This window comes from Wickerhamomyces anomalus, assembly GCF_001661255.1.
Source record: "Wickerhamomyces anomalus NRRL Y-366-8 unplaced genomic scaffold WICANscaffold_3, whole genome shotgun sequence".
Taxonomy (NCBI): domain Eukaryota; kingdom Fungi; phylum Ascomycota; class Saccharomycetes; order Phaffomycetales; family Wickerhamomycetaceae; genus Hansenula; species Hansenula anomala.
In genome coordinates this window covers 712,063-735,865 of record NW_017567112.1, presented here as the reverse complement: position 1 = coordinate 735,865, position 23,803 = coordinate 712,063, and the positions used below count along the sequence as shown (strand labels likewise).

General features: G+C 35.8%; 9 protein-coding genes across 9 annotated transcripts; 6 read left to right on the top strand and 3 right to left on the bottom strand.

Moving 5' to 3' along the window:
• Positions 1-720: 720 nt before the first annotated feature.
• On the top strand, positions 721-2,643 carry WICANDRAFT_78490 (uncharacterized protein; the record flags this gene model as incomplete). The annotated part of the gene is made up of 1 exon (XM_019184734.1): positions 721-2,643. One exon carries the CDS (start codon positions 721-723, stop codon positions 2,641-2,643), a length of 1,923 nt encoding a protein of 640 aa, XP_019039064.1.
• A 2,028-nt stretch (positions 2,644-4,671) lies between these two features.
• On the top strand, positions 4,672-6,902 carry WICANDRAFT_83892 (uncharacterized protein; the record flags this gene model as incomplete). The annotated part of the gene is made up of 2 exons (XM_019185613.1): positions 4,672-4,675; positions 4,975-6,902. The coding sequence occupies 2 exons, from the start codon at positions 4,672-4,674 to the stop codon at positions 6,900-6,902; spliced, it is 1,932 nt and encodes a 643-aa protein (XP_019039063.1).
• Positions 6,903-9,182: 2,280 nt separating this feature from the next.
• Positions 9,183-11,170, top strand: WICANDRAFT_78488 (uncharacterized protein; the record flags this gene model as incomplete). Its single annotated transcript, XM_019184733.1, has 2 exons — positions 9,183-9,186; positions 9,219-11,170. The coding sequence occupies 2 exons, from the start codon at positions 9,183-9,185 to the stop codon at positions 11,168-11,170; spliced, it is 1,956 nt and encodes a 651-aa protein (XP_019039062.1).
• A 1,098-nt stretch (positions 11,171-12,268) lies between these two features.
• Positions 12,269-13,045, top strand: WICANDRAFT_62439 (SDR family oxidoreductase; the record flags this gene model as incomplete). Its single annotated transcript, XM_019183367.1, has 1 exon — positions 12,269-13,045. The coding sequence occupies one exon, from the start codon at positions 12,269-12,271 to the stop codon at positions 13,043-13,045; it is 777 nt and encodes a 258-aa protein (XP_019039061.1).
• Positions 13,046-13,582: 537 nt separating this feature from the next.
• Positions 13,583-15,961, top strand: SEC15 (Rab GTPase-binding exocyst subunit SEC15; the record flags this gene model as incomplete). Its single annotated transcript, XM_019183366.1, has 1 exon — positions 13,583-15,961. The coding sequence occupies one exon, from the start codon at positions 13,583-13,585 to the stop codon at positions 15,959-15,961; it is 2,379 nt and encodes a 792-aa protein (XP_019039060.1).
• A 184-nt stretch (positions 15,962-16,145) lies between these two features.
• On the top strand, positions 16,146-17,115 carry TAN1 (putative tRNA acetyltransferase; the record flags this gene model as incomplete). The annotated part of the gene is made up of 2 exons (XM_019183365.1): positions 16,146-16,199; positions 16,252-17,115. 2 exons carry the CDS (start codon positions 16,146-16,148, stop codon positions 17,113-17,115), a joined length of 918 nt encoding a protein of 305 aa, XP_019039059.1.
• A 65-nt stretch (positions 17,116-17,180) lies between these two features.
• EMC4 (chaperone EMC4) lies at positions 17,181-17,859 on the bottom strand (the record flags this gene model as incomplete). Its single annotated transcript, XM_019183364.1, has 4 exons — positions 17,181-17,537; positions 17,590-17,646; positions 17,698-17,752; positions 17,822-17,859. The coding sequence occupies 4 exons, from the start codon at positions 17,857-17,859 to the stop codon at positions 17,181-17,183; spliced, it is 507 nt and encodes a 168-aa protein (XP_019039058.1).
• A 173-nt stretch (positions 17,860-18,032) lies between these two features.
• Positions 18,033-20,093, bottom strand: WICANDRAFT_62435 (uncharacterized protein; the record flags this gene model as incomplete). The annotated part of the gene is made up of 1 exon (XM_019183363.1): positions 18,033-20,093. The coding sequence occupies one exon, from the start codon at positions 20,091-20,093 to the stop codon at positions 18,033-18,035; it is 2,061 nt and encodes a 686-aa protein (XP_019039057.1).
• Positions 20,094-22,781: 2,688 nt separating this feature from the next.
• Positions 22,782-23,360, bottom strand: WICANDRAFT_78481 (uncharacterized protein; the record flags this gene model as incomplete). Its single annotated transcript, XM_019184732.1, has 1 exon — positions 22,782-23,360. One exon carries the CDS (start codon positions 23,358-23,360, stop codon positions 22,782-22,784), a length of 579 nt encoding a protein of 192 aa, XP_019039056.1.
• Between the last annotated feature and the right edge of the window lie 443 nt (positions 23,361-23,803).

Here is a 23,803-nt window from a genome sequence, read left to right as displayed (position 1 = left end):
GGTAAAATGCCGTACGTTTATCATGGTTCTTGGGTATTTCAAATTAGCTTGGGTCAGAAATTTTCTTGGTGTTTTTTTTATCGCGAATGAGATTGAGGGCGAAAATGTTCAGAGGAAAAATCTTCAACATCAGGTACTTTGAATTGGCTGCAGATCAAAAGGAAAGTAAGCTGGAGGAAGTTATGTGTCAAAATTGAAATGGTGAGGTTTGGTTGAATGCGAAGCAATAGGATTACGATAGGGTGGGCTTGATGTGTATTGTTGATGGGCCGTCGGGCTGTTGATCAAGTGGAGCTCAAGAACGGTTTTAATGCGGATTGCTTTGGTTTATTTCAGTGTTATTTTGGATGAAAAAGTCTTGTCAAAAGAGATATGCTGCTTTTATTTCGAGATCGGTCAAGCAAAGTTAAAGTTGTCGTATGGCTTCAAAATTCTTACTGTATGAACATTGAGGAGAGAGTTATGTATTGATTCAATCATCAGTACACCAGTGTTGTGAAGTTCCTCGTTATCTCGAAATCTGGGTCATCAATTATGTGATAAATGCTGCTTTTCTTGGTTGCAAGCTACTCGTATCCTGTTCTTTTCTTTTTTGTTGATGAGATCTTCCAATTTGCTTTATCAGTTGAGATGAGAATATTCCATATAAAAAGATCATTAAATCTCTTAAATTCATAGTAACCACAATTTACCTTGTGTGGGACTTCCATAACATAAACCATGGGTATTAAAGACTTTGTCAAGGAGAAAATCACTGTCAAAAGTGATCATGATATTGAGAATATCTCTACTTCTGATGAAAACATTGCAGATAAATTTGATGAATTAACAGAATATAATGAGCAATACCCTGAACCAACAACAGAAGATTATTCAACTTTAAGAAGAACTTTAGGTCATGCCCCTTACGCTACGTATTTAATCTGTCTTGTTGAATTTGCTGAAAGAGCTTCTTATTATGGTGTCAAGAATCGTTTGAATAATTTTGTCCAATTGAAATTACCAGCTGGTGGTAATGGTGCTGGTGCTCCACCAAAAGGTGACCAACAAAATGCTGGTGCTTTAGGTCTTGGATTGAGAACTGCAAGTGCCGTTACTTTATTATTGACCTTTTTAGCTTACTTAACCCCGTTGTATGGTGGTTATATTTCTGATAAGAAATGGGGTAGAATGAAAACCATCTGGTATGGTTTATGGATTGGTGCCATTTCTCATATTATCTTAATTATTGCTGCTATTCCTTCAGTTATTTCAGGCGGTGCTGCTTTAGCTCCAACCATGATTTCCATTTTGACTTTGGCTATTGGTACTGGTCTTATCAAGCCAAACTTGTTACCTTTATTGTACGATCAATATCCTCACAAACGTGATGTTGTTGTTACAAAAGAAGATGGTGAAAGAATCATTGTTGCGAAAGAACCAACTTTAGAAAGAATGACAATGGTGTTCTATTGGGCTATTAATATTGGGGCTTTTATGTCTTTAGCAACTGCTTATTGTGCAAAATTGATTGGGTTCTGGCTAGCTTATTTGATTCCAGGTATTGTTTACTTCATTATGGTCCCTGTTTTGTTATTATTGTCTCCAAGATTGAAAAAAGAAAAGCCAAATGGTATTTCTATTGTGGAGGAAGCTTTTAAAGTTATTAGATATACTTTGAAAGGTGGTTGGGTTGCAAGAATCAAAAACAACACTTACTGGGAACATGCTAAACCATCAAACATCATTGCCAGAGGTGAAGTTGAATCAACTGAAGCTGTTAACAAAAAGGGTAAAAAGAAGATCTCATGGACTGACCAATTTGTTCAAGATGTCAAAGTTACCATTGATGCTTGTAAAATCTTTTTGTTCTTCGTTGTTTACAACATCAGTAATGGTGGTATCGGTGGTATCCAAAACTCCCAAGCCAATTCCATGACTACAAATGGTGTTCCAAATGATTTGATTGATAATTTCAATCCATTGACTATCATTATCTTGATTCCTATCTTAGATTATGGTGTTTATCCACTTTTGAGAAAGTTCAAAATTGATTTCAGACCCGTTCACAGAATTTTCTTTGGTTTCATATTAGCTGCTATTTCTCAAGTTATTGGTGCTATTATTCAATGGAGAATTTATGAAACTTCACCATGTGGTTACCATGCTACAGAATGTGAAATTGGAACAAGAGTTTCCCCAATTTCTGTTTGGGTTGAAACTGTTTTGTACATTTTAGGTGCTTCTTCTGAATGTTTTGCTAACACTGCTGCTTATGAAATTGCTTACACCAGAGCTCCTGAGAATATGAAAGGTTTGGTTATGGCTCTTTTCTTATTTATGCAATCCTTATCTGCCGCTATTTCAAGTGCTGCCACAGGTGCATTAATTGATCCTTATTTGATTTGGCCATTCGTTGCTATTGGTGCTGCTGCGTTTGTCTTTGCATTCTGGTTCTTGTGGTTATACCGTGATTTACATAAAGTTATGGAAGCCGAAAGATTAGAAAAGGAAAGAAAGTTGAAAGAGGAATATGTTGAATATATCAATGCTAGAGATGAAAAAGATTTGGTTGTTGCAAGAGTAGTTAGTCAACAAACCTCAATTAAAGAGGAAAAAATTGCAGTTGATGCAATTGAAGGTGCTTTGGCTTCAAAGAAGTAGATTAGTTGGGCCTTAGCTGGCTTAGTATGTAGTTAAAAAAATGAATAGTTGTTAGTTTCAGAAAGATGAAAAGGTGTAGTCATGTTACGAGGATAAACTGGTATCTTCAAATGTTAAAACGCGCAGCATAACTTTAGTGCATGACTGCAGTTCGAATATTAAAACTTCAAAGATAACGAGATGCCACAGAGACACTGGCTGATCAGTAATAACGTGCGATTGCTAATCCAACTGCTCTGATCTAATGCTCATCATGATCTTGATTCTTGAACTTTTCAGGTACGCGACACGCGCCTTTTTTTGACAGGATGTGTTCCGCTTACAATCATTCAACACCATCACAACTGATAAACACACCTATATTGGATGAATATACAAACCTGTTGCTCTTCAAGTTAAATAGTTTGTATACTTTTTATCGTAGAAGTTTCCTTCAAGGCTAGTGTTGATGTATCTGCGGTTGAAAAGTTGTCCTCAAGTCTATATGTTCGGGATCTCGGTGTCTCAAGACTCAATTTCGCTTTCCGGCTGGTTTTTACAGGATTGTGCAATGTGTACACTTTATGTTGAAATGTTCTTCTAAAACTAATTGATGTAGGTTACCCCTAGTGAGACAAAAGCCATATGATCTTTCTCTGTACCTCGTATTCTTTAATTAATTTGAGCTTAGATCTGTTGATGTATTCAACAGTTGAAAGACGTTCTTTCTAAATCCTATCAGTTTACATCCCGGTACTGTACACTCAATTCAAAAGGCTCGATAACCGAACCTTTGAATCCTTGATAAAATAATGCTTGAAAGTTGAGGCAAAGGATCGATTATTCTCCGTATTGTCGAAGAGTCAGGACTCAAGCCTATGATATTTCAAGTCCATGAGCTTTTCAGTTTTGCGCCTAATAAATTCGAGTACCTGTGGTACACGGGCTGATTTGCCCGTCAAGGTGAAAAACGCATCTATCACGAAAAGAGCCGTTTAAATTCTTTATCATTCAGGAATCAAAATTAAATCCTTCAGGCTTCAGCACCGAGAAAATAATATACAAGTGCCACACAAGATAGGTGAAAGGTTTTGTTACTGTTGCTAAGTTGTATTGTTCACACTGTACCACTCACTGCACGGTGGCACAAGGAGAGGGGGGTGTTCTACCAGCTAGTGAGCTTACCCTAGAAAGCCGTTGAAGCTTGGAATTTCACAGAGCAAAGAATACCTCTCTGTGCCTCAAAATGGATTTGACAACTAGAGGGTCCTCATGGTCAACTGTTCGAAGGATTGATCTATGAATTCTCTCCAAGATCAGGTATGTTTCAACTCTCGATTGTGTCAAAGGGATGGAAAAATAGTGTAACTAGTGGGCAACCACTGATTATCCACAAGAGATACATCCTGCACTGGTTCTTTCCTTGAGGAGTTTTTGCGTTACAGTTGTAGCCTTTAAGTTGCAAGCACACAACACGATCCAAGTATTGTGAGCTGGGTGCTGGGTGGAAGCAAGAAGATAAAGTCAATCGACATGCTAGATATCTTGAGCATTTCAAGATGCCGTGATGCAAATATTTTATAACAATATACGCATAATCAAGGGTTAGTTGTACACTGCAACAAATTGAATGGCATCACAAGATAAAAAACTGATTTTTAACAGTCAACTTTGAGCTATCTCGTACGGAGAATTGAGTTGTCTCAAGCACATACAGTCCATGCAAAATGTTCCTTGACCAATCAACAGCTTTTTATTGGAGGTGAGAGACTATACTTCCCCAGATCCAAGTACTAACCTTATAGCCTTCAAAGCATTATGAGCTATCACGTAGATTAGTGTAAAAAAAGGGTTCTGCATCTTTCATCTAATCGTTAGCGTAAATCTTTTCTCAAATTTCTGTGAAAAAAAAATCAATCAACAAGCCATCAAGAAACGTCCACAGTTCACAGACGATTAAAATATTATTTCCATGTAACTGCTTCATCCTCAACTAGCGAATGCAGAATCTGCTTATCTGTTGTCCAGGCTCCCGAGTCTCCAGTTGCCATGAGTTCGACGGTTTTACACTTTGATGAACAATCAGCAGTTTTGATTTTGAAAGCCTGCAAAAAAAGAAAAGATGTCTGATATTTCTTATCTATTGAGATGATGGTGAAATAAAATCGAGTAGGAATTCGGAGCCACTATTGTATCCTGCTTGGTATAAAAGCTTATGAGAATTCCCTAAAAACATGCCAAACCCATTTGTTCAAGTCTTAGTTAGCCAAGAAGCTTTTGACACTAACAAGAAATGGGTAAGTAACTTGGCAACTGCTTGACAAGAACCGAAAGTACTAACATTCACACTAGGCTTTAACATTAAAGAGAAGATCTCTTCCAGACTTCGTTCAAATGACGAAGAAGTGTCATCTATAAACTCCAGTGAGGCTAAATTGGATAAATTTGATGAATTAGCAGAGTATAATGAAAAATACCCTGAACCAACAGCAGAAGATTATGCCACATTACCAAAAGTTTTAGGTCATGCTCCTTATGCTACTTATTTGATTTGTTTAGTCGAATTCGCTGAAAGAGCCTCATATTATGGTGTTAAAGATCGTTTAAACAATTTCATTCAACTTAGATTACCAACAGGTGGTAATGGTGCTGGTGCTCCTCCAAGAGGTACACAACAAAACGCTGGTGCCTTGGGTTTAGGTTTACAAACTGCCTCTGCTATTACTTTGTTATTAACCTTTTTGGCTTATTTGACTCCATTATACGGTGGTTATATCTCAGATAAGAAATTGGGTAGAATGAAAACCATCTGGTATGGTGTTTGGATCGGTGCAATCTCCCATATTATCTTAATTATTGCTGCTATTCCATCAGTCATCCAAGGAGGCCATGCTTTAGCTCCTACTGTTATTTCTATCATCTGTCTAGCTTTTGGTACTGGGTTCATCAAACCAAATTTATTACCTTTGTTATTTGATCAATATCCACATCAACGTGATATTGTTGAAACTAGAGAAGATGGTAAAAAGGTCATTTTGGGAAGAGAAGCTACTTTAGAAAGAATGACTTTGGTCTTTTATTGGGCTATTAACATTGGTGCATTCATGTCTTTAGCTACTTCTTATAGTGCTAAAGATGTTGGTTTTTGGTTAGCTTATTTGATTCCAGGTATTGTTTATATTATCATGATTCCAACTTTGATGTTATTATCACCAAGATTAAAGAAAGAGACTCCAAATGGTATTTCTATCATTGAAGAAACACTCAAAGTTATTAAATTTTCTTTGAAAGGTGGCTGGATTAAAAGATTGAGAACTGGCCAATTTTGGGAATTTGCTAAACCTTCCAACATTGCTGCAAGAGGTGAAGTTCAAGCTGTCGAAGCTGTTAATAAAAAGGGTAAGAAGAAGGTTTCATGGACTGATCAATTTGTTCAAGATGTCAAAGTTACTGTTGATGCTTGTAAGATTTTCTTATTCTTTGTTATTTACAACATCAATGATGGTGGTATTGGTGGTATTCAAAACTCTCAAGCAAATACAATGACCACCAACGGTGTTCCAAATGATTTAATCAACAATTTCAACCCATTGACCATTATCGTTTTGATTCCAATCTTAGATTATGGTATTTATCCAATTTTAAGAAAGTTTAAGATCGAATTCAGACCAGTTTACAGAATTTTCTTTGGTTTCATCTTAGCTGCATTATCTTCAGTCGCTGGTGCAATTATTCAATGGCAAGTCTATGAAACTTCACCATGTGGTTATCATGCCACTGATTGTGAAATTGGTACTGGTGTCTCTCCTATCAGTGTCTGGGCTGAAACTGTATTGTATATTTTAGGTGCTTCTTCTGAATGTTTTGCAAACACTGCAGCTTATGAAATTGCTTATACCAGAGCTCCAGATAACATGAAAGGTTTGGTTATGGCTTTATTCTTGTTCACCACCTCTATTTCTGCTGCTATTTCTGAAGCTTGTACTTCAGCTTTGATTGATCCTTACTTAGTTTGGCCATTTGTTGCAACTGCTATTGCTGGTGTTCTTGCTGCATTTTGGTTCTTATGGTTATACCGTGATTTACATAAAGTTATGGAGGCTGAAAGAATCGCAAAAGAAGAAAAAGTTAGAGAAGAATACGCTGAATATCTTGCTGAGAAAGGTGTCAATGTCAAAAGCTCTGATTCAATTGATAGAATTGCTGATCAACAAACTTCAATTAAAGAAGAAACTGACGGTCTTTATGCAATTGGAAGTGCTTTAAGTCATCGTAACTGAGTTTTAATATTGTTGTATTATTTATAAATGTTTACAAAGGAAAAATATATTTTGTGTATATATATTGTTTTTGAATTAATTATGCCATTCAAGTTTGAGTTTGACAATGAAAGTTTTTGTAGTTTCAAACAATTCATGAATTGCACTCAGAATTCAGAAGCTTCAACCATCCTCATTTCTTTCAGGCACTTATTTCCGAAACTGTCACGTGCAATGACACAAAAGAATTTGAACGCATTCAATTTTTCCGGGATTTGAAAATATCCGAACTGTGGCTTCGAGATGTAGCTTTCGAGAGCTTCAGATTTGAAAGTGCAAACAGTACTTATTTCATCAAGAGTTTCACTGGTAATCAGAGATTTAGGAGCTTAAATGAAGTTATGGAGCTATATCTTATCCTTTGAAGACTCTAGATGTACATCCTGGTAATTCGTCAATCATTAACAACATACGGGGATTGAAATCTGGGGAATTGCGTCACAGCTGATTTGCTCTGGACTTTGGACATTTGATCGAAGTTTACAAAGGATTAATGAAACTTGAAACTTGTATCCAAGTACACTGTTTGCAAAGATTGCAAGGCGTCTTACAGTTGTACAACTTAAAAGCTAGGGGAAGTGAAGCTTGAAAAAGTATGGCTTGAAATCGTCAAGCATCCCCTCGAGTGAGTACTCTTTTTTTGAACAGAAGAGCCGTTCTGTGAAAGCAACATCAGAAGGATTTCTCAGTTTTCAAAGCCAGTAGGTAAGAGCTTATACCTGAGACGGGCCAACTATATTGTTAGGCTTTTATAAGTTGTTTGCAAGTCAAGCTTCCACCATTGAATATTGGATCATGCTCCTGAAAGTTGACTGAACGTGTAACACTAGCTACCCAATCTATCTTGAAAAATCATGCTCATGTTGTCTAAAGATCCAATCAACTACTTGAATGGAGTACTAAAAATTGATAGACCACTAGATCACTATTAAACTACGATTAATGTGTGTATACTAGCCAAGTTTAGCAAATGATCTAGCCAACACGGGATGTTACAACAGTACAGCATCGATGCCAATAGCTTGGAAATCGCTAAGCTTTTTCACTTGGCCATAAGAGTTTATTGACTAGAAAATGTGCCAAAAATATGAATAGATTTTGTACACCATAAGACGAACTTTCGAGCCCATGAGCTCACGAGCTACTGGTTGTATTCTTATCGAGTTTCTACCATCCAACAGCTGTATCAAAAAACTATCGTTGAAGGGTCCTTTCAAGGGCCGAATTAGTCCTGGCTCCTGGGGTTGCTTGATCATTTAACCTTACACACAGTTTGTCCAACCCAGGCACCTTCAGAAGAGGCCCTGGCCCCTCTTGCGTAGATTCATCATTCCACAGAAACGGCACCTCAACATGATAAAGTTTAACTTCATAACCAAGCTCCCCAACCTTTCAGCTTACCACGATCTATGAGTACCATTTGTAGAAGCCCACAAACTCGAGGTAGTCACGAGCTCGCTGGCTCAAGTTTCTGTTGATGTTTTTGAAAGTGAAAAGTCGTTTGAGCCCTTTCCACTTTGCATGATGCCGCATTTTTCATACGGCAGCTCATGATGAAAAGAAAGCCAACTGGTTCTAATTATCACTAACCATCGATACAAAACCTAGCTTTGAAGACCGGGAAAGGAGAGTTGATACAAATGAGCAGATGAAGATACACAACACCGGCCATTTTTTTGTTCTTCATTGGCCCATTTTGCGGTATCGTCTTCAAAGCACAGCTGCAACGGCCGTTGTATTTTGCATTTCTGAAAAAATTGTGACATCTCGATCACCGAAAACGAAATGCAGCTTTCTCAAATGCTAACATAAACTCCACTCAAAAGCAAAAAGTTGCCGAAGAAAGATCCTATTAGCCAAAGGGTTTGTAGTTGAAACTTCGTAGCTATGTACCGACTAGGTACCTGTTCCCCAAATATCAGGCTGATTAGAGCCCAGGGTTAGTGTGTATTTGTAGTGAGAGTTTCGTTTGAGCTTAACTCTATCTCTATTAATAACGTTTATGTCCGGCGAATCTTCAACCTGGTCGTGAATTTTTACTTCACGTTAGGCTCCAAAAAAAAGAAAGGACTCATGATCTTGATTCTTATCTCGCAAATAGTTTGGGTCGACTCATCATTGGTCATGCTAGAAAGTACATGTACTAAAGACTGTGCTACATATATAAATGAAACTGAATCCCTCACTTTCAAAACTTTGGCAAGTTTGGGTGCAAAAAAAGTTTGAACCAAGTTAAACAAAATGGGTATGTGTGATGTTCTGATGATTATTTAAAAGAAATTACTAACATCAAGGAAAAAGGATTCAACCTTAAAGAAAAAATCTCAGAAAGGCTTCGTCCAACAGATGTCGAAGTTTCTTCAAACAACACAGAGGAAAATAACGCTGATAGATATGATGAATTAGTAGAATATAATGAAAAATACCCAGAACCAACTGCAGAAGACTATACAACTTTACCAAAAGTTTTAGGGCATGCTCCATATGCCACATACTTGGTTTGTCTTGTTGAATTTGCTGAAAGAGCCTCATACTACGGTGTTAAAGATCGTTTAAACAATTTCATTCAATTGAAACTACCAAAAGGTGGTAATGGTGCTGGTGCCCCTCCAAAAGGTACACAACAAAACGCAGGTGCCTTAGGTTTAGGCTTACAAACCGCCTCTGCTATTACTTTATTATTGACCTTCTTGGCCTATTTGACTCCATTATATGGTGGTTATATCTCTGATAAAAAGTTGGGTAGAATGAAAACCATCTGGTATGGTGTTTGGATTGGTGCTATTTCTCATGTTATCTTGATTATTGCTGCTATTCCATCAGTTATCAAAGGTGGTAATGCTTTGGCTCCAACTATTATTTCTATTTTAACTCTAGCCCTTGGTACTGGTTTCATTAAACCAAATTTATTACCTTTATTGTTTGATCAATATCCACATCATCGTGATATAATTGAAACCAAAAATGACGGTAAGAAAGTTATTGTTGCTAGAGAAGCTACTTTAGAAAGAATGACATTGTTTTTCTACTGGGCCGTTAATGCTGGTGCTTTCTTATCTTTAGGTACCTCATACTGTGCTAAAAGAGTCGGTTTCTGGTTAGCTTACTTGATTCCAGGTATCGTCTATATTATCATGATTCCAACATTAATGTTATTATCACCAAGATTGAAAAAAGAAACTCCAAACGGTATTTCAATCTTGGAAGAAGCTTTCAAAGTTATTAGATACACATTAAAAGGTGGCTGGATTAAAAGAATCAAAGAAAACCAATACTGGGAATATGCTAAACCTTCCAACATCGTTGCCAGAGGTGAAGTTGAATCTACCGAAGCTGTCAACAAAAAGGGTAAAAAGAGAATTTCATGGACTGATCAATTTGTTCAAGATGTTAAAGTCACTATAGATGCCTGTAAAATCTTTTTGTTTTTCATTATCTATAACATTAATGATGTTGGTATTGGTGGTATCCAAAATTCTCAAGCAAATACAATGACCACTAACGGTGTTCCAAATGATTTAATCAATAATTTCAACCCATTGACTATTATTGTTTTCATTCCTTTCTTAGATTACATTTTATACCCACTTTTGAGAAAATTGAAGATTGAATTTAGACCTGTTCACAGAATTTTCACCGGTTTCATCATTGCTTCATTTTCTTCAGTTGCAGGTGCTATCATTCAATGGAAAGTTTATGAAACATCACCATGTGGTTATTATGCTACTAATTGTGAAATCGGTACTGGTGTATCTCCAATCTCTGTTTGGGTTGAAACTGTTTTATACGTTTTAGCTGCTTCATCTGAATGTTTTGCTAATACTGCTGCTTATGAAATTGCATACACAAGAGCTCCAGATTCAATGAAAGGTTTAGTTATGGCCTTATTCCTTTTCATGCAATCTATTTCTGCTGCTATTTCTGAAGCTTGTACATCAGCTTTGATTGATCCTCATTTAATTTGGCCATTTGTTGCAACTGCTATTGCTGGTTTCATTTCAGCATTCATATTCTTATGGTTATACCGTGATTTACACAAAGTTATGCACGCAGAAAGATTAGAAAAAGAGGACAAGATGAAGCAAGAATTTTTACAATACCATGATATGAAGTTTAATAATGAAAATGAATTAGAAGCTGTTGTTAGTCAAAAACTAAGTATGGAGGAAGAAAGAAAACAAGAACAAAGTGTTGAAGGAACTGTTTTCGTCAACTCTTTGAAGAAATGATTATAATGAAATTGATGTTCCCAAATGTGTTAATATTTATGCTTTTAATGAGTAATTTGTGATCAAAATGTAACATAGTGTTTTATAATATTGAATTAATTGTAGAATAGTTGTTTGGAATTGTCCCCATATTGATGAAAAGCTCACTGTGCACTTCATTACATGAGTAAAAGTAACAGATAGGTACAGACCCTTTCAAACTAACTTCACGACGAGGTAGAAAGTGGAATGTGGACGTAAGTCAGCTCGATATTTACCACAGTAATGCTTTTGTATCATATGTCAAATTAAAGTAGTATAGGTCAAACAAAGTTAAAGAGAAACTGATTTAAATGTCATTAATATATAAATTCAATCAATGTCCGATTTCATCTCAGCTCTTACATAATATTCCTATATTTTATGTCAGCATTCTTAGCATGATTACAGATTTATAGATCTTTAGGAACTGTCAACTCAAAACTGAAGCATTTTGAAATACTACTATTCTAATAAAACATGTTCAATGAGTAGATTTAGATATAAAGGTATCATCAGTTAAGAACTAAAATAGAAGGATAAAAGTACTGTTTAAAAGCTTGTTAGTGGATCAAAAATTGTCCCATTTTAAAAATTTGAGTGTACGTACCAATATTTATAATTCATCTTCTTCCAGTTTGATTGAAGCTTTGATTCGAGAACATGACGGTACGCAGCTACTAGTACGAGATCCGTGTATCAAATATATTAGTAATGATGCTGAACAATTGGTGATCATAGCATATCATACAGGGATCCCATGCGAGCTGAGGCCAAGCCATTATTCTACCATAAGTACGCTGGTTTTTTGAAGATATTGGAGGTAAACTGTAACTATCCCAAGGGTGCCAAAAGCTACGGCCGAAGCTGTGATAGGACACCATGATAAACCACCAGCTCTAAATGCTCGGAAGTTAAGAAAGTCTTGATGTTTACCATGTGGTAATTTCAATCCAAAATCATTTAAAAGAGAGAGAGAGAGCTGTTCTTCAAACTTACCCATAATACTTATCGTACGCAGACAGTACTGATACAATCATTTGTTTATTTCGGGATATACTACATCACTAGCTTAAAATCATGGTTAACTACGTTATCACTGGAACAAACAAACCAAATGGAATTGGTCAAAATTTAGTTAAGGAAATTGCTAAAGATGACAATAATAGGGTATTTGCAACCGTTCGTGACCCATCAAAAGCTCCTGAGTTGGTTAGTTTTGCTAAAGAACATTCAAATGTCGAAGTTATAACATTGACTGATGTTACTTCCGAAGAGGCCACACAAGATGCTGTAAAGGCAGTTGAAGCGAAACTTGATGCTGATGAAGGTATTGATATATTGATTCCAAATGCCGGATACAGTTCCGCAATTGCTAAAATTCTTGATATAAGTGCTGAAAACTTTTTGTTCCACTGGAAAGTTAATGCTCTTGGTAACATCATCACATTTCAAAAGTTTTATCCTTTAATGAAGAAAGCAAAGACAAAACAAGTCTTTTTCACATCAACAATATCTGCATCAATTTCTGGTTACGTTCCTGGGACAATTTCATCCCCATACGGGAGTGCAAAAGCTGCCCTGAATCATCTTGTCAGAGATTTGAATGGTGAATTGAACAATGAAGGCTTCAAATTTGTTGCGTACCATCCTGGCTTTGTTGCAACTGAAACTGCAAATATAGTAGTTAGAAAGACTTTCCCAGATTTGGGTGAAAAATCACTGACAGAAATAGGTGCTATTGAAGTTGAAGCCAGTGTCAAAGGTATCAAAGAAAATATCATTGATGGACTGAATGATGGTAAGATTACCACTGATGATTTTTGGAATTGGGATGGCTCAAAAGGGCAGTGGTGATTAATATGATTACATGCTTATACTTATCTTGTAAAAACGTAGCCTGTATTGTGCGTCTTATTTGTTAAAATAGTCTTTGAAATAACGTCTAAAAGAATGTCCTCTTCTATGGTTGAAGTGCTGAAAGCAATTGATATTGTAGACCACTTGAGGCCTCATTTAACAGTTGATTGATTGTAGGTTTGGAAGAACTGGATACTTCATAGGCTGACCTTCAAGATCCTTATAAATCTTCGGGCTCCTTTGTCACATACATTGTACTATTACTTAGCATCGATGCCTAATTGATCCTAACTGATCTGGCAACTGGTTCTCTTCTGTGTGTTCGCCACGGAATTACACGCCCTTGCTTTACACTTGGATCATGTGACCATCTTCAATTGTTGGTGTTGGGATGTTTGTTTTTAATTTCACAACGATTTGATCATAGCCGGGATAAACAACATTGACATCAACATTCATCAACAACAAGAAGGGTGTAAGCCGACAGTACAAATTGGTGTTTTCGAGGCGTTTAGAGGCTGGAATGGATAGCAGATGTCAAAGGTCAACGATAGCAGCAATTTCAAGCAATTGAGCTTTCTCAATGAGAGTGATCCCATTACTCTATTGAACTCAAACAACTATCTAGACCAATTGGTTCCAATCATCAAGTCGAATTTGAAATCAAACACAATCCCCGAGCTTTTAGAGACGTTAAATACTGAAGGATTAAAGAAAGATGATGAGTTAACAAGCAATATCAATCAAAATGAATCTACAATTAGAACCACTACATCCGATATTTCTCAAATTTCAAGAAATGCTTCTACTATAAATGAACAGATACTAGATATAAATGATCATTTGGCCAAAACTTCCAACCTAACAATACAAAAGAAATTTCAAATGCTTGGGCTAAAGAAAAACATCAACAAGATTAATGAATCTGTTATTTTAATTAATAAGATTTTACAAATTTTAGAATTAACAGATCGTACCCATGAATTGATCAAAAACAACAAATTTTTTAACGCTTTGAAAAACTTGAATGATTTGAATGCATTAAATAAAGATTTTGATAAAGATTTCAAGTTTTTAAATAACATAAATGATTCAATTCCAATAATGAAGGAGTTGATTAGAGATGAATCTTTAAGTTTGGTCAAGAGAAATTTGAACTCTTTAGATGCTAAATATGACACTATTTCATTGGCATACTATGAAAGATTTGGTCATCTTATATCAGAATGGGACAATTTTAAACACCACAATAGAGATTTTGACAAATATAAAATAAATTCATCAGTTGAAATTAGTATGAGGGATAGTTATGCTTCACCCGAGTCTCATTTACCACATGCGGAAGATTTTTTGAACATTGGCTTCATTTATGATTCTTTGTTGATTTTTAAAAGTTTAGATCAACTACAGTTTTTGAAACATGAATTCAATAAAGAATTGAATTTGAGAAGGGATAAGATTTTGTACCCATTTTTAACAAATGATATGCATAATGAACAATTCAAAAAATACATTGTCACCAATGACAATTTGAAGTCCTTTTTGGCAAGATTGATTGGCTTTTTGATATTTCACACATTGATATCGGAAAAACTACCCAACATCGTCATTCAAAAGACTAATGATTTATGGGAAAATTTGTCTGCTAAAATTTATCCATTTCTGAAGGATTTGGTTTCCAATGGATTGCTTGAAATATCTAGGATAATTGATTTCAAAACCATAATTGGTAATTTTTATTTGATATTAGAGCACTTCAATCTCAATGGTGATCATTTTTACAACTTATTGATCATCACATTCAAGAAATATTCACAAGTTGCAACATTCAATTTCAAGTCAGAGTTCCAAAAATTAGCCGAAGATGATGACTCTATGCCAATGGTGATTTACGATCTGAAACTCTACAAGAAAATCATCAATCTTAGTTGGTACGAGGAAAATAGACCTGAAAAAGAGATTGAATTTCCACAGGTTTTGCCATTCAGTACGATTTATCCAATGACGTGCGCACAAGTTCGGGTATTTATTAATCAACAAACACAGTTTCTTAAAGATTTTTATAAATATGATTCGGATTCTTTGAATAAGTTGGTTGTTGAAAATGTGGATAACCTATTATTAACGGTGGTGAACAAGCATTTCCATGAAAAGTTGAATTTAATCACAAGAGAAGAGCTATCTCAAAACTTGATCAATCTTGAATATTTCTTAATCATGTCCAAAGAAGTATTGAAGCAATTGAATAACACACTCCATAGAAATGACCAATTGAAATCAATTCAAGCCATCTCAGAAACAAGAAAAATCACGGAGACCAAATTATTTGAAATGGTTGATGGTAAGATTGAAGACTTAATAGATTTTATTGATTGGGACTGGCAAACTGAAGACTTTAACAATGAACCAAACTTTTTCATCAAAGATATTGGTGATTTCCTGAAGAATATGTTTAATTCTACATTTTCAAACTTACCATATTCAGTGAAAACACTGTTGTTATACAGAGTATTTGATTTATTGGCCATAAGGTTTTTGGAAAATTTGAATGAACAAAGTTCAGTATCAAAAGCTTCAGTTTCAAATTTTGATACTGATATCTCCTATATGGAGGCCATAACTCAAGAATTGAATCCATCGAAAGGGACAAGTGATGGTACAAGCAGAGAGTCTTTACAATCAATGTTTTTGCAATTAAGACAAACAATCAATTTATTGAAATCGGGCCATCTCGATGAATACAAGGACCAAACAACTAGAATGAGAAAGTTTGATCAAATCAAGCCTGATGATGCAGTTAATTTGATTAAAAAAATTACACCAGAAAGTCGACCACAAACTCCAATTGATAGTCCAGATCCTTCTTTGGCCTCCAAATACTCTAAATTCTACAAGTTTAGATCTAATGCTTGAAACGAATACTGATGATGTCCTCTTTTGTTTGTGTTGTAGTTTTCCACCTATGTTTGTGTGTACGATTTTTTTTTTAATTTTTTTTTTGGCCCATAAAAAATTATCGAAGAAGAGCTCGATGAGACATAAAGATTTAAATACCAAGCTTCAGTTCAACAACAAGATCTATCAAACTTGCTATATAATGGGTGAAAAGAGAAAGAATAATGGCTCAAATGGCCAAGATCGCAAGAAAAAAGTGAGTTTAACTACGAAACACTTTTAATGTTGAGTGAACTAACTTTTCAAAGTATAAACTTGCAAATGGTATTATTGATCCTTCAACTTCAGGAATATATGCAACCTGCCTGAGACACCATGAGAAACAATGTCAAAATGAATTGAAGAATTTATTCCAGGACAAATACCAAGAGTATTACAAGGATGTTGAGGCTGAAGATGATGAAGAAGAAGAGGAAGAGCTTTCAATTGAAGATGCGATCAAGAAAGAACTTCAAGAATTACAACAACCAAAAGATACAACCAAAAAAGAACCATTTCAGTTCATAGATCTTGGATGTGAATGTGTTGTCTTTTTTAAGACTAGAAAACCAGTTGACCCAGTGGACTTTGTTGAGAGAATCTGTCAAGAATCACACGAACACAGTATCAAAAACACGAGACATACACAAAAATTAACACCAATAACGTTTTCAGTTTCTGCATCCATGGAAGAAGTTACAAAATTAGCAAAGAAAGTATTAGCCCCACATTTCCATAAAGAAGAAGGTCAAGAACCTGTCAAATTTGCAGTTAAAGTTAGTGCACGTAATTTCAACACAATTGACAAGATGGATATCATTCAAAAAGTTGCTGAATGTGTTGGTAGAGATTATGGACATAAAGTTGATTTGAAAAACTATGACAAGTTAGTTTTGGTTGAATGTTTCAAGAACAACATTGGGATGAGTGTTGTGAGTAATTATGATAAATATCAAAAATTTAACTTGCAACAAATCTTTGAAAAAGCTAATGAATCCAAAGCTAAGAAAGAGGAAGTTTCATTAAAAAGCACAGAGGTCGAAGAAAAAACAAGTGAGTCCCCAGTTGAAGACCAAGACACCAAGGTCAAGAAATTAGAAGACAGTACAGAGAAATCAGCAGTTGATGTATAAATAATTTCCACAATACTATACAGATATGACGCTTTCTAAATACTATAGGATTTTGTTAGTAGGTATTAACCGAGAAGTCTGCTGGAAATGTTACTCACATGCGTTGGGATTTCCCATGAAAGCCAATCACCTTTTCTATTTGGAATCAATCCCATGCTATTCAACTTGTAGACACCAATAGCAACCACCACAAGTTGTAGAAAAACATATGTTAACTTTGCTAGAAGGATATCTTGTTTTGTTTTCTCTGACTCCAAGCCTTGGAATGCACTATTGACAGACACTATAGCTTTCAAAGGGCCTGTGAACAACATTAATGTCATCGTTATTGGAATCAATTGCAAAGAGTTACCAGACATATAACTCATAAATAGATTCATTGGAATTTGTTCACCTGGACCTGTTGCTATTTCCCAAGCTTTCTATGATTGATGTCAGGAGTCGATTTCTAAAGGGTGATAGAATTTTACATACCTTTATCTTCAATGCCTCCACATGTTGCGGTTGACTTGTTGTTGGTGCCTTTTTCGACTAGAACCCTATTAGTAAAGATAACACGTTAGGTTGTGACAACGAACATACCTTTGTGACCTCTAAATACCCATTTGGGGACTCTATGTGTGCAGATAATGGCTTACTTCAAATTATTGTTAGTGGATCTGAAACGTCGTTTTCAACTTAGCAGTTACGCAAATGTACCACTTACGTTAATCTTGGCTCTGTCAATTCTTTATACCAGCTCATAATTGAAGGAATGTTGTTTGTGCTTTTCAAACAGATGCTGTTGATGTTTGAAGTTGAAGTTGGAAGGCCTCGTTTTTTGAAGCTTCGAAATTATTCAAAGATTACGTAACCCAATGCATTAAACAGTTACTACGCCATACAAACAATTAACTGCACAGTCATCTATTCACTATTTATGGAATGGTATATTTGGATACTTCTTGATAATCAATGAGGTCCAATGGTCTTTTACTCTCATTGGAGATAGCCACAAGCAAATTCCCATGGTCATCATACTGAACAAGTGGGGGATATGCCTGGTCTCTAGGTATCTCTAGATAGCTCTTTCTTGCAATCTCGCCATTGTCATCAAATGCAAATTCCACGAGATTAACTTGATTAAATGCTATGACTTTATTTCCGTAAACGTTTGAAAAGTCGACAGTCCCTCTACCCATGATGACTTGTTCCTCTTTCTTTAAGTTTTGGTTGAAGATTTTGACTTCACCATTGTCTGAACCAACAAGATAACAGACAGCATTTCCCAAATTAACAATTGCAGCAGCAGTTATTGGTGAAGATAAACGTAAAGTATGCTGTTCTTTACCAGAGAAAATTTCAACTGAACCATCCCAGTTCCCCATTAAAATATGTAATTCACCGCCTGTAGTTTCAGAAGCTTGCAAAATCGATGGTTCACATTTCAATTCCATCGCAAAATCTCTCACAGAGAGATTCGTACCAGATACCACAACCAACTCACCATTCTCAAGAATTATACCATGGCTTATGGAAAAAGATTTGATTATCTTCTTCCCTTTCATCAAACTGTTTTTTGTTAAAACCAAAGTTTCCCCATTTATGATCTTGACATCTAAGATGTCCATAACAAGATTAGGAATTGATCTCATTTGGGCATTCATATTTAGCTTTATGGCACCAATATCATATGTCCATATGTCACGAGAAGAAACAACCCATATTTCACTTTCATGTTTGTACATCTTTCTCTTTGGTAAAATGCTACTAAAAGGTTTCCCTTTCCAAGAACACATCTTAGAACGCACCTCTTGAATTATATGGATCTTTTCATTATTCACGACGGTGAATACGTATGACTCGATTGAGTCTGAGGTGGCATAAAAAACATTATCTTTGAGTTTAATGAGCTGAATGATACCAGGCAAAGAGCCATCAAGTTTCTTGTATGTCCATTCTGAGATCCCAATATCAAAAGCTCCAGTAGATAGAGTTTTGAAAGTCATCGAATAAATATCCCCATTTTCCTCAATGATAATAAAGTTGTTACCATATCCAATTTGAGCAGCTGCAGCAACGTTCCATACCTTAGTAGGGGTGTTCATATAGGCCAAACATCCTTCGACACCATTCTGTTGTACTGTGATGGTTGAGTTTTCTTGAACTTTAGCATCTTCCTTCGTCTCTATCTCAAAACCATAAGGTGAATGACGGAAGTAAAACCCCGACTTACAAAATAATATAGTTCCTGTAAAGTCTAAGTTCAGAGTGATTGGCTGAACAGGTCCTGGAAGTTTTCCATCCCACCCACTTCTTAAGTATGATTCATACATCTTGACTTTCCATAATGGGTTAGTAAATGAGTAGTTTTTACCAGACTTATCACTTCTGATCAGAGCATAAGCAAAATCACCTTCCTCTGTACCAATGATATCCCATGTTAAAATCTCTGAATTGTTATCATGTATAAAAAAGTTTGAAGGTATAATTTCTGGTTTTCTAAAAAATTTCAGTTTTGAAGTGTTTTTAGGATCCATGGCTTTTGCAAAATTTTCACATTCGAAACCTTTACCAGCTTGACGAAATAGTAATAAGTCTCTTTCTTCAGTCCATACTGTAAAGTACAAAAACCCATCTTCTCTCAATGAATTTTGCACAATGTTGTACTCTTTGCCACGAAACCTTAAAGGGAAATCTTCAGGTATGAATGAGTCTTGAATTGTTCTGAATGCTAAAAAGCGAAGACTTGTAGGGTTGTTATCATAAGCAATGATTAGCCAGTGACCTTCGTTACTCGTATCAACTCTGAAATGCTCTATATCTAAGATTCTTTCCTCAAACTTAATCGTTCGTTCATGTTTCAACGAGCCATCTTTATTGATTAAGCTGATCTCAATTTGATGTGTTCTAGCCACAACCAGATATTCATCATCTCCAACGAGCTTTGCCTTTAAAGATCTCACAAAGTTTGTGTCATTTCCTTTGAATAAAGACATTGCGCTAGTTGGTTGGTGAAGTAATGAATTCTCTTTCGTTCGTCAGCTCTATTTGAATTGATCTTCAAGTTCGCGAAAACGATTTGCATTTTGAGCTACATACAGTAATGCACTATAATAATACATTCATTCATTTATTCACCAGTTCAAGATATTGGATTCCTCGATAACTTTGCAGAGTCAATCAGATTCAAGACTGCTTTGTCATTGGCCACAAAGATGATCAATTTTCCCGTGTTATCATATCTAATTGCAGATGAACCAAGGGTCTCAGCAGGTAGTTTTAGGTAATTTTTCTCTTTAATTTCACCATTGGCATCAAATGTTATTTCAACAACATTCAGTTTGTTATATACTATTATTTTCTTGATAAAAACATTTGAGAAGTCAAGGGCTCCCTTTCCAATCAGAATCTGTTCTACTCTATTCAACTTTTGATTTATCACCTTAACTTCACCGTCATCTGAACCAACAAGAGAAACCACATTATCACCTATTGTAACAATTGCACTGGAACAGATGGACGAAGATAATTTGTAGCTGTGTAGTTCTTTGTCAACATAAATATCAACAGTTCCATCCCAATTACCAACTATAGCATGAACTTTGTCATCCTTGGTTTCCACGGCTTGTAGAGTGGATGGCTCAGACTTCAAATCAATAACATCATCTTTTATTGAGAGCTTCAGACCAGATATTGTTACCAAATCATATTTATCAAGGATAACACCATGATTGATTGAAAGTGGTTTGATTATTTCATCATTTTTCATCAGACCTTCTTTTGTCAACACCAATGTTTCCCCGTCAATGGTTTTGATATCTAATATATCCACATCAGTAGGAACATTTTTCATCTTTGCAGTTTTGTTCACCTTCATGGATTTCATCTTATATGAGTTGGTTTCATTACGAGAAATGGCCCAAATCTCATCATCATGTTTATACAATTTTCTTTCCGGCAAAATCAAGTCAACAGGTTTTCTCTTGTACGTTCTTCTCTCAGAGTGTAATTCTTGAATAATTTTGACTTCATTTTCAACCACTGTGAATACATATGATTTAATTGAATTTGAAATGGCATAAAACACATTGTCCTTGAGCTTAACGAGTTGAACAATATCAGGAAAAGAGCCTTCCAACTTCTTATATGTCCATTGTGTGATAAACGTCTCATATTCACCACCTGCACAAGTTTTGAAAGTCATCAAGTGAGCATCCCCATTTGATTCAATGATAATAGAATCCTCACTTTTACCAACCTGAGCAACTGCAACCACATCCCAGTTTTTACCTGGAGTTTCCAAATATGCTAAGCATCCTTCACAACCATTAGTCACAAATGAAAGATTTGAGCCGTCTTGGATTTTGGCATCCTCTTTTAGTTTAATATCAAACCCATATGGCGAGAAATGGTAATAGAGGCCTGTTTGACAAAACAATATAGATCCAATAAAGTCTAAGTTCAGCTCAATAGGTGCAACAGGTTTAGGGAAAGAACCACCCCAGGCAGCTCTTAGTTGAGTTTGATATGATTTGATTTTATAAAGTGGGTTGGAAAACTCATACTTTTCACCACTACGATCCCTTGTAATAAATGAAAAAGCAAATTCACCATCTTCGTCAAGACAATTAACCATATCCCATGATACGATTTCTTCTTGGTCTTTGAGAATGAAAGCTCTTGAAGGGTATATCTCTGGCTGTTTGAAAAACTTGAACTTTGACTTGTTTTCAGGATTTAAAACTTTTGCAAAGTTTTCATGAGGTCCTTCCCACCTACTTGAGGGAAATATAACAAATCACCTTCCTCAGTATAGACTGAAATGAAGCGTTGTCTTGCTTCTTCTCTTAATGAGTTGGGGATTGCAGTGTAATGTTTACCTTTGAATCTCAATGCTAATTCCTGTGCAACAAAATCATCTTTAATATTTCTAAACCCTAACAAACGAAGTGTTGTACCACCATTTTTTTCAATTGCAATTACCAACCAATCTCTGAAAGCACCACGAACAGTTTTCATATGTTCTATATCAGTGACCTTTTTGTCAATCTCAATATTTCTTTCAAATTTTAATGAGCCATCTGGTTTAATTAAACTGATCTCAATTCTGTTAGTTCTAGCAACAACTAGGAAGCTATCACGTCCAACAAGGTTAGCTCTCACTGCTCGAACAAAATTTGTGTCATTGGGTTTTTGAAGTGACATTCTGATGAATTGGCTTATAGTACAGGGAATTGAAAGTGAACTAAGTATGTGGTACTTTTAACGCGTCTATACACCACGCGTTGAGATTTTCGCGAATGCTAGTTTTGCGCAAATGTTGGTGAGATTTTGAGACATTACAATTAACCTATCAAGTCTACTCTCAAACGCTCCATATCTAATTCTATTAGCCCACTAGTGTTTGAATGCTGTCAGTCTTTCTATTGACCCATAGCTTCTATCTAGCCGGTAATAATGTTGTAAAACAATCATGCACCTCAAACTGTGTACACTAAATAACCGTTTTGAAAAGCGCACACTTTTGGATCAGTTTTTCCGGCTTTTGAAGGATAAACGAACTCTTAACAAATGGGTCATGATTAATGAAAGCTTTTAATCAATTCTCTACAAATACTCCATGGTATTGAAATAGCGTACATGTTCTTTTCAATTTTAAGTACTCTATGAAAAATTCTATCTCCTCATTTAAGAAATTTAGCCAACTCAGCCAGAACAACATCTTTTTCATTCTTTCGATTAGATTTATTCCCCAGCTTTGACCATTCAGATCCACTTGGTTTATATGCTTGGATTGGATAATTTGCAATCAATTCTTCAGTTCTTTCAGTTAATAATTTCAATACACCTTCACTGTTGAATTGATTCAATGGTTTATGACTTTTAACGATTGGCGCTATATTTGTAGAATTAACTTGGGTACTTGTAGGTTTTGGAGAAGTCGATTTTTTATTTGATCGTTGATTTTGATTCGTATTTGTGTGGTTTGAACTATGTTGAGTTTTTAGCTTTCTTACTGGATTTGGTGTTGTAGAGCCAGTTTGTGATGCCGATGAAGGTTGAGAGGCGGCTGAAGGATCTTGACTTTTTGAAGCAGCAATTGCAGCCCATCCTGAAGTTTTCTTTGCGAATGAAGGTTTGGTAGGAAGGCTTGAAGCTGGAGTTAAAGGTTTTTGTTTCTGTTGAGCATTGTTATTGTTTGATGATGATTGCTTTGATTCAGGCTTTGTTTCATGATTATTGGATTTAGCGCTTGATGCCATTGTGGAAATGATGCAGTTTTTTTTGATCTAGGTTGGATTTCAAAATGCTGAGCTTCGTGGTTTGTGAAAACTTGAATAGGTAGGATTGGAGTTAATGATAATATTGCACAAAACAAACTAAAACTTGACAAACCTTCGAGATGATTACACGCTGAGGAATCAAATTATTTACAAAATCTAGAATTCGCGAAAAACCTCAGTTGTTGAAAAAAAATTTCAAGGGCATGTGTGGGCTGGGATTGGGAAAGGGCCACAAGCAGGCGAGTTGGCGAGTTGCTTCCGCCTGGAACGACGCCCTAGGCAGAGGCCTCCATGAGAAGCTCTTCCCGGAACCAAAATCCCACTCCTTTTAAACTGAACAGAGCCCTCTCTGTTTAGCAATTAACTAGCCTAGAAACATAAACCGGCAGCATAGAAGATTGCTGCCTCACTCAATTATTCGA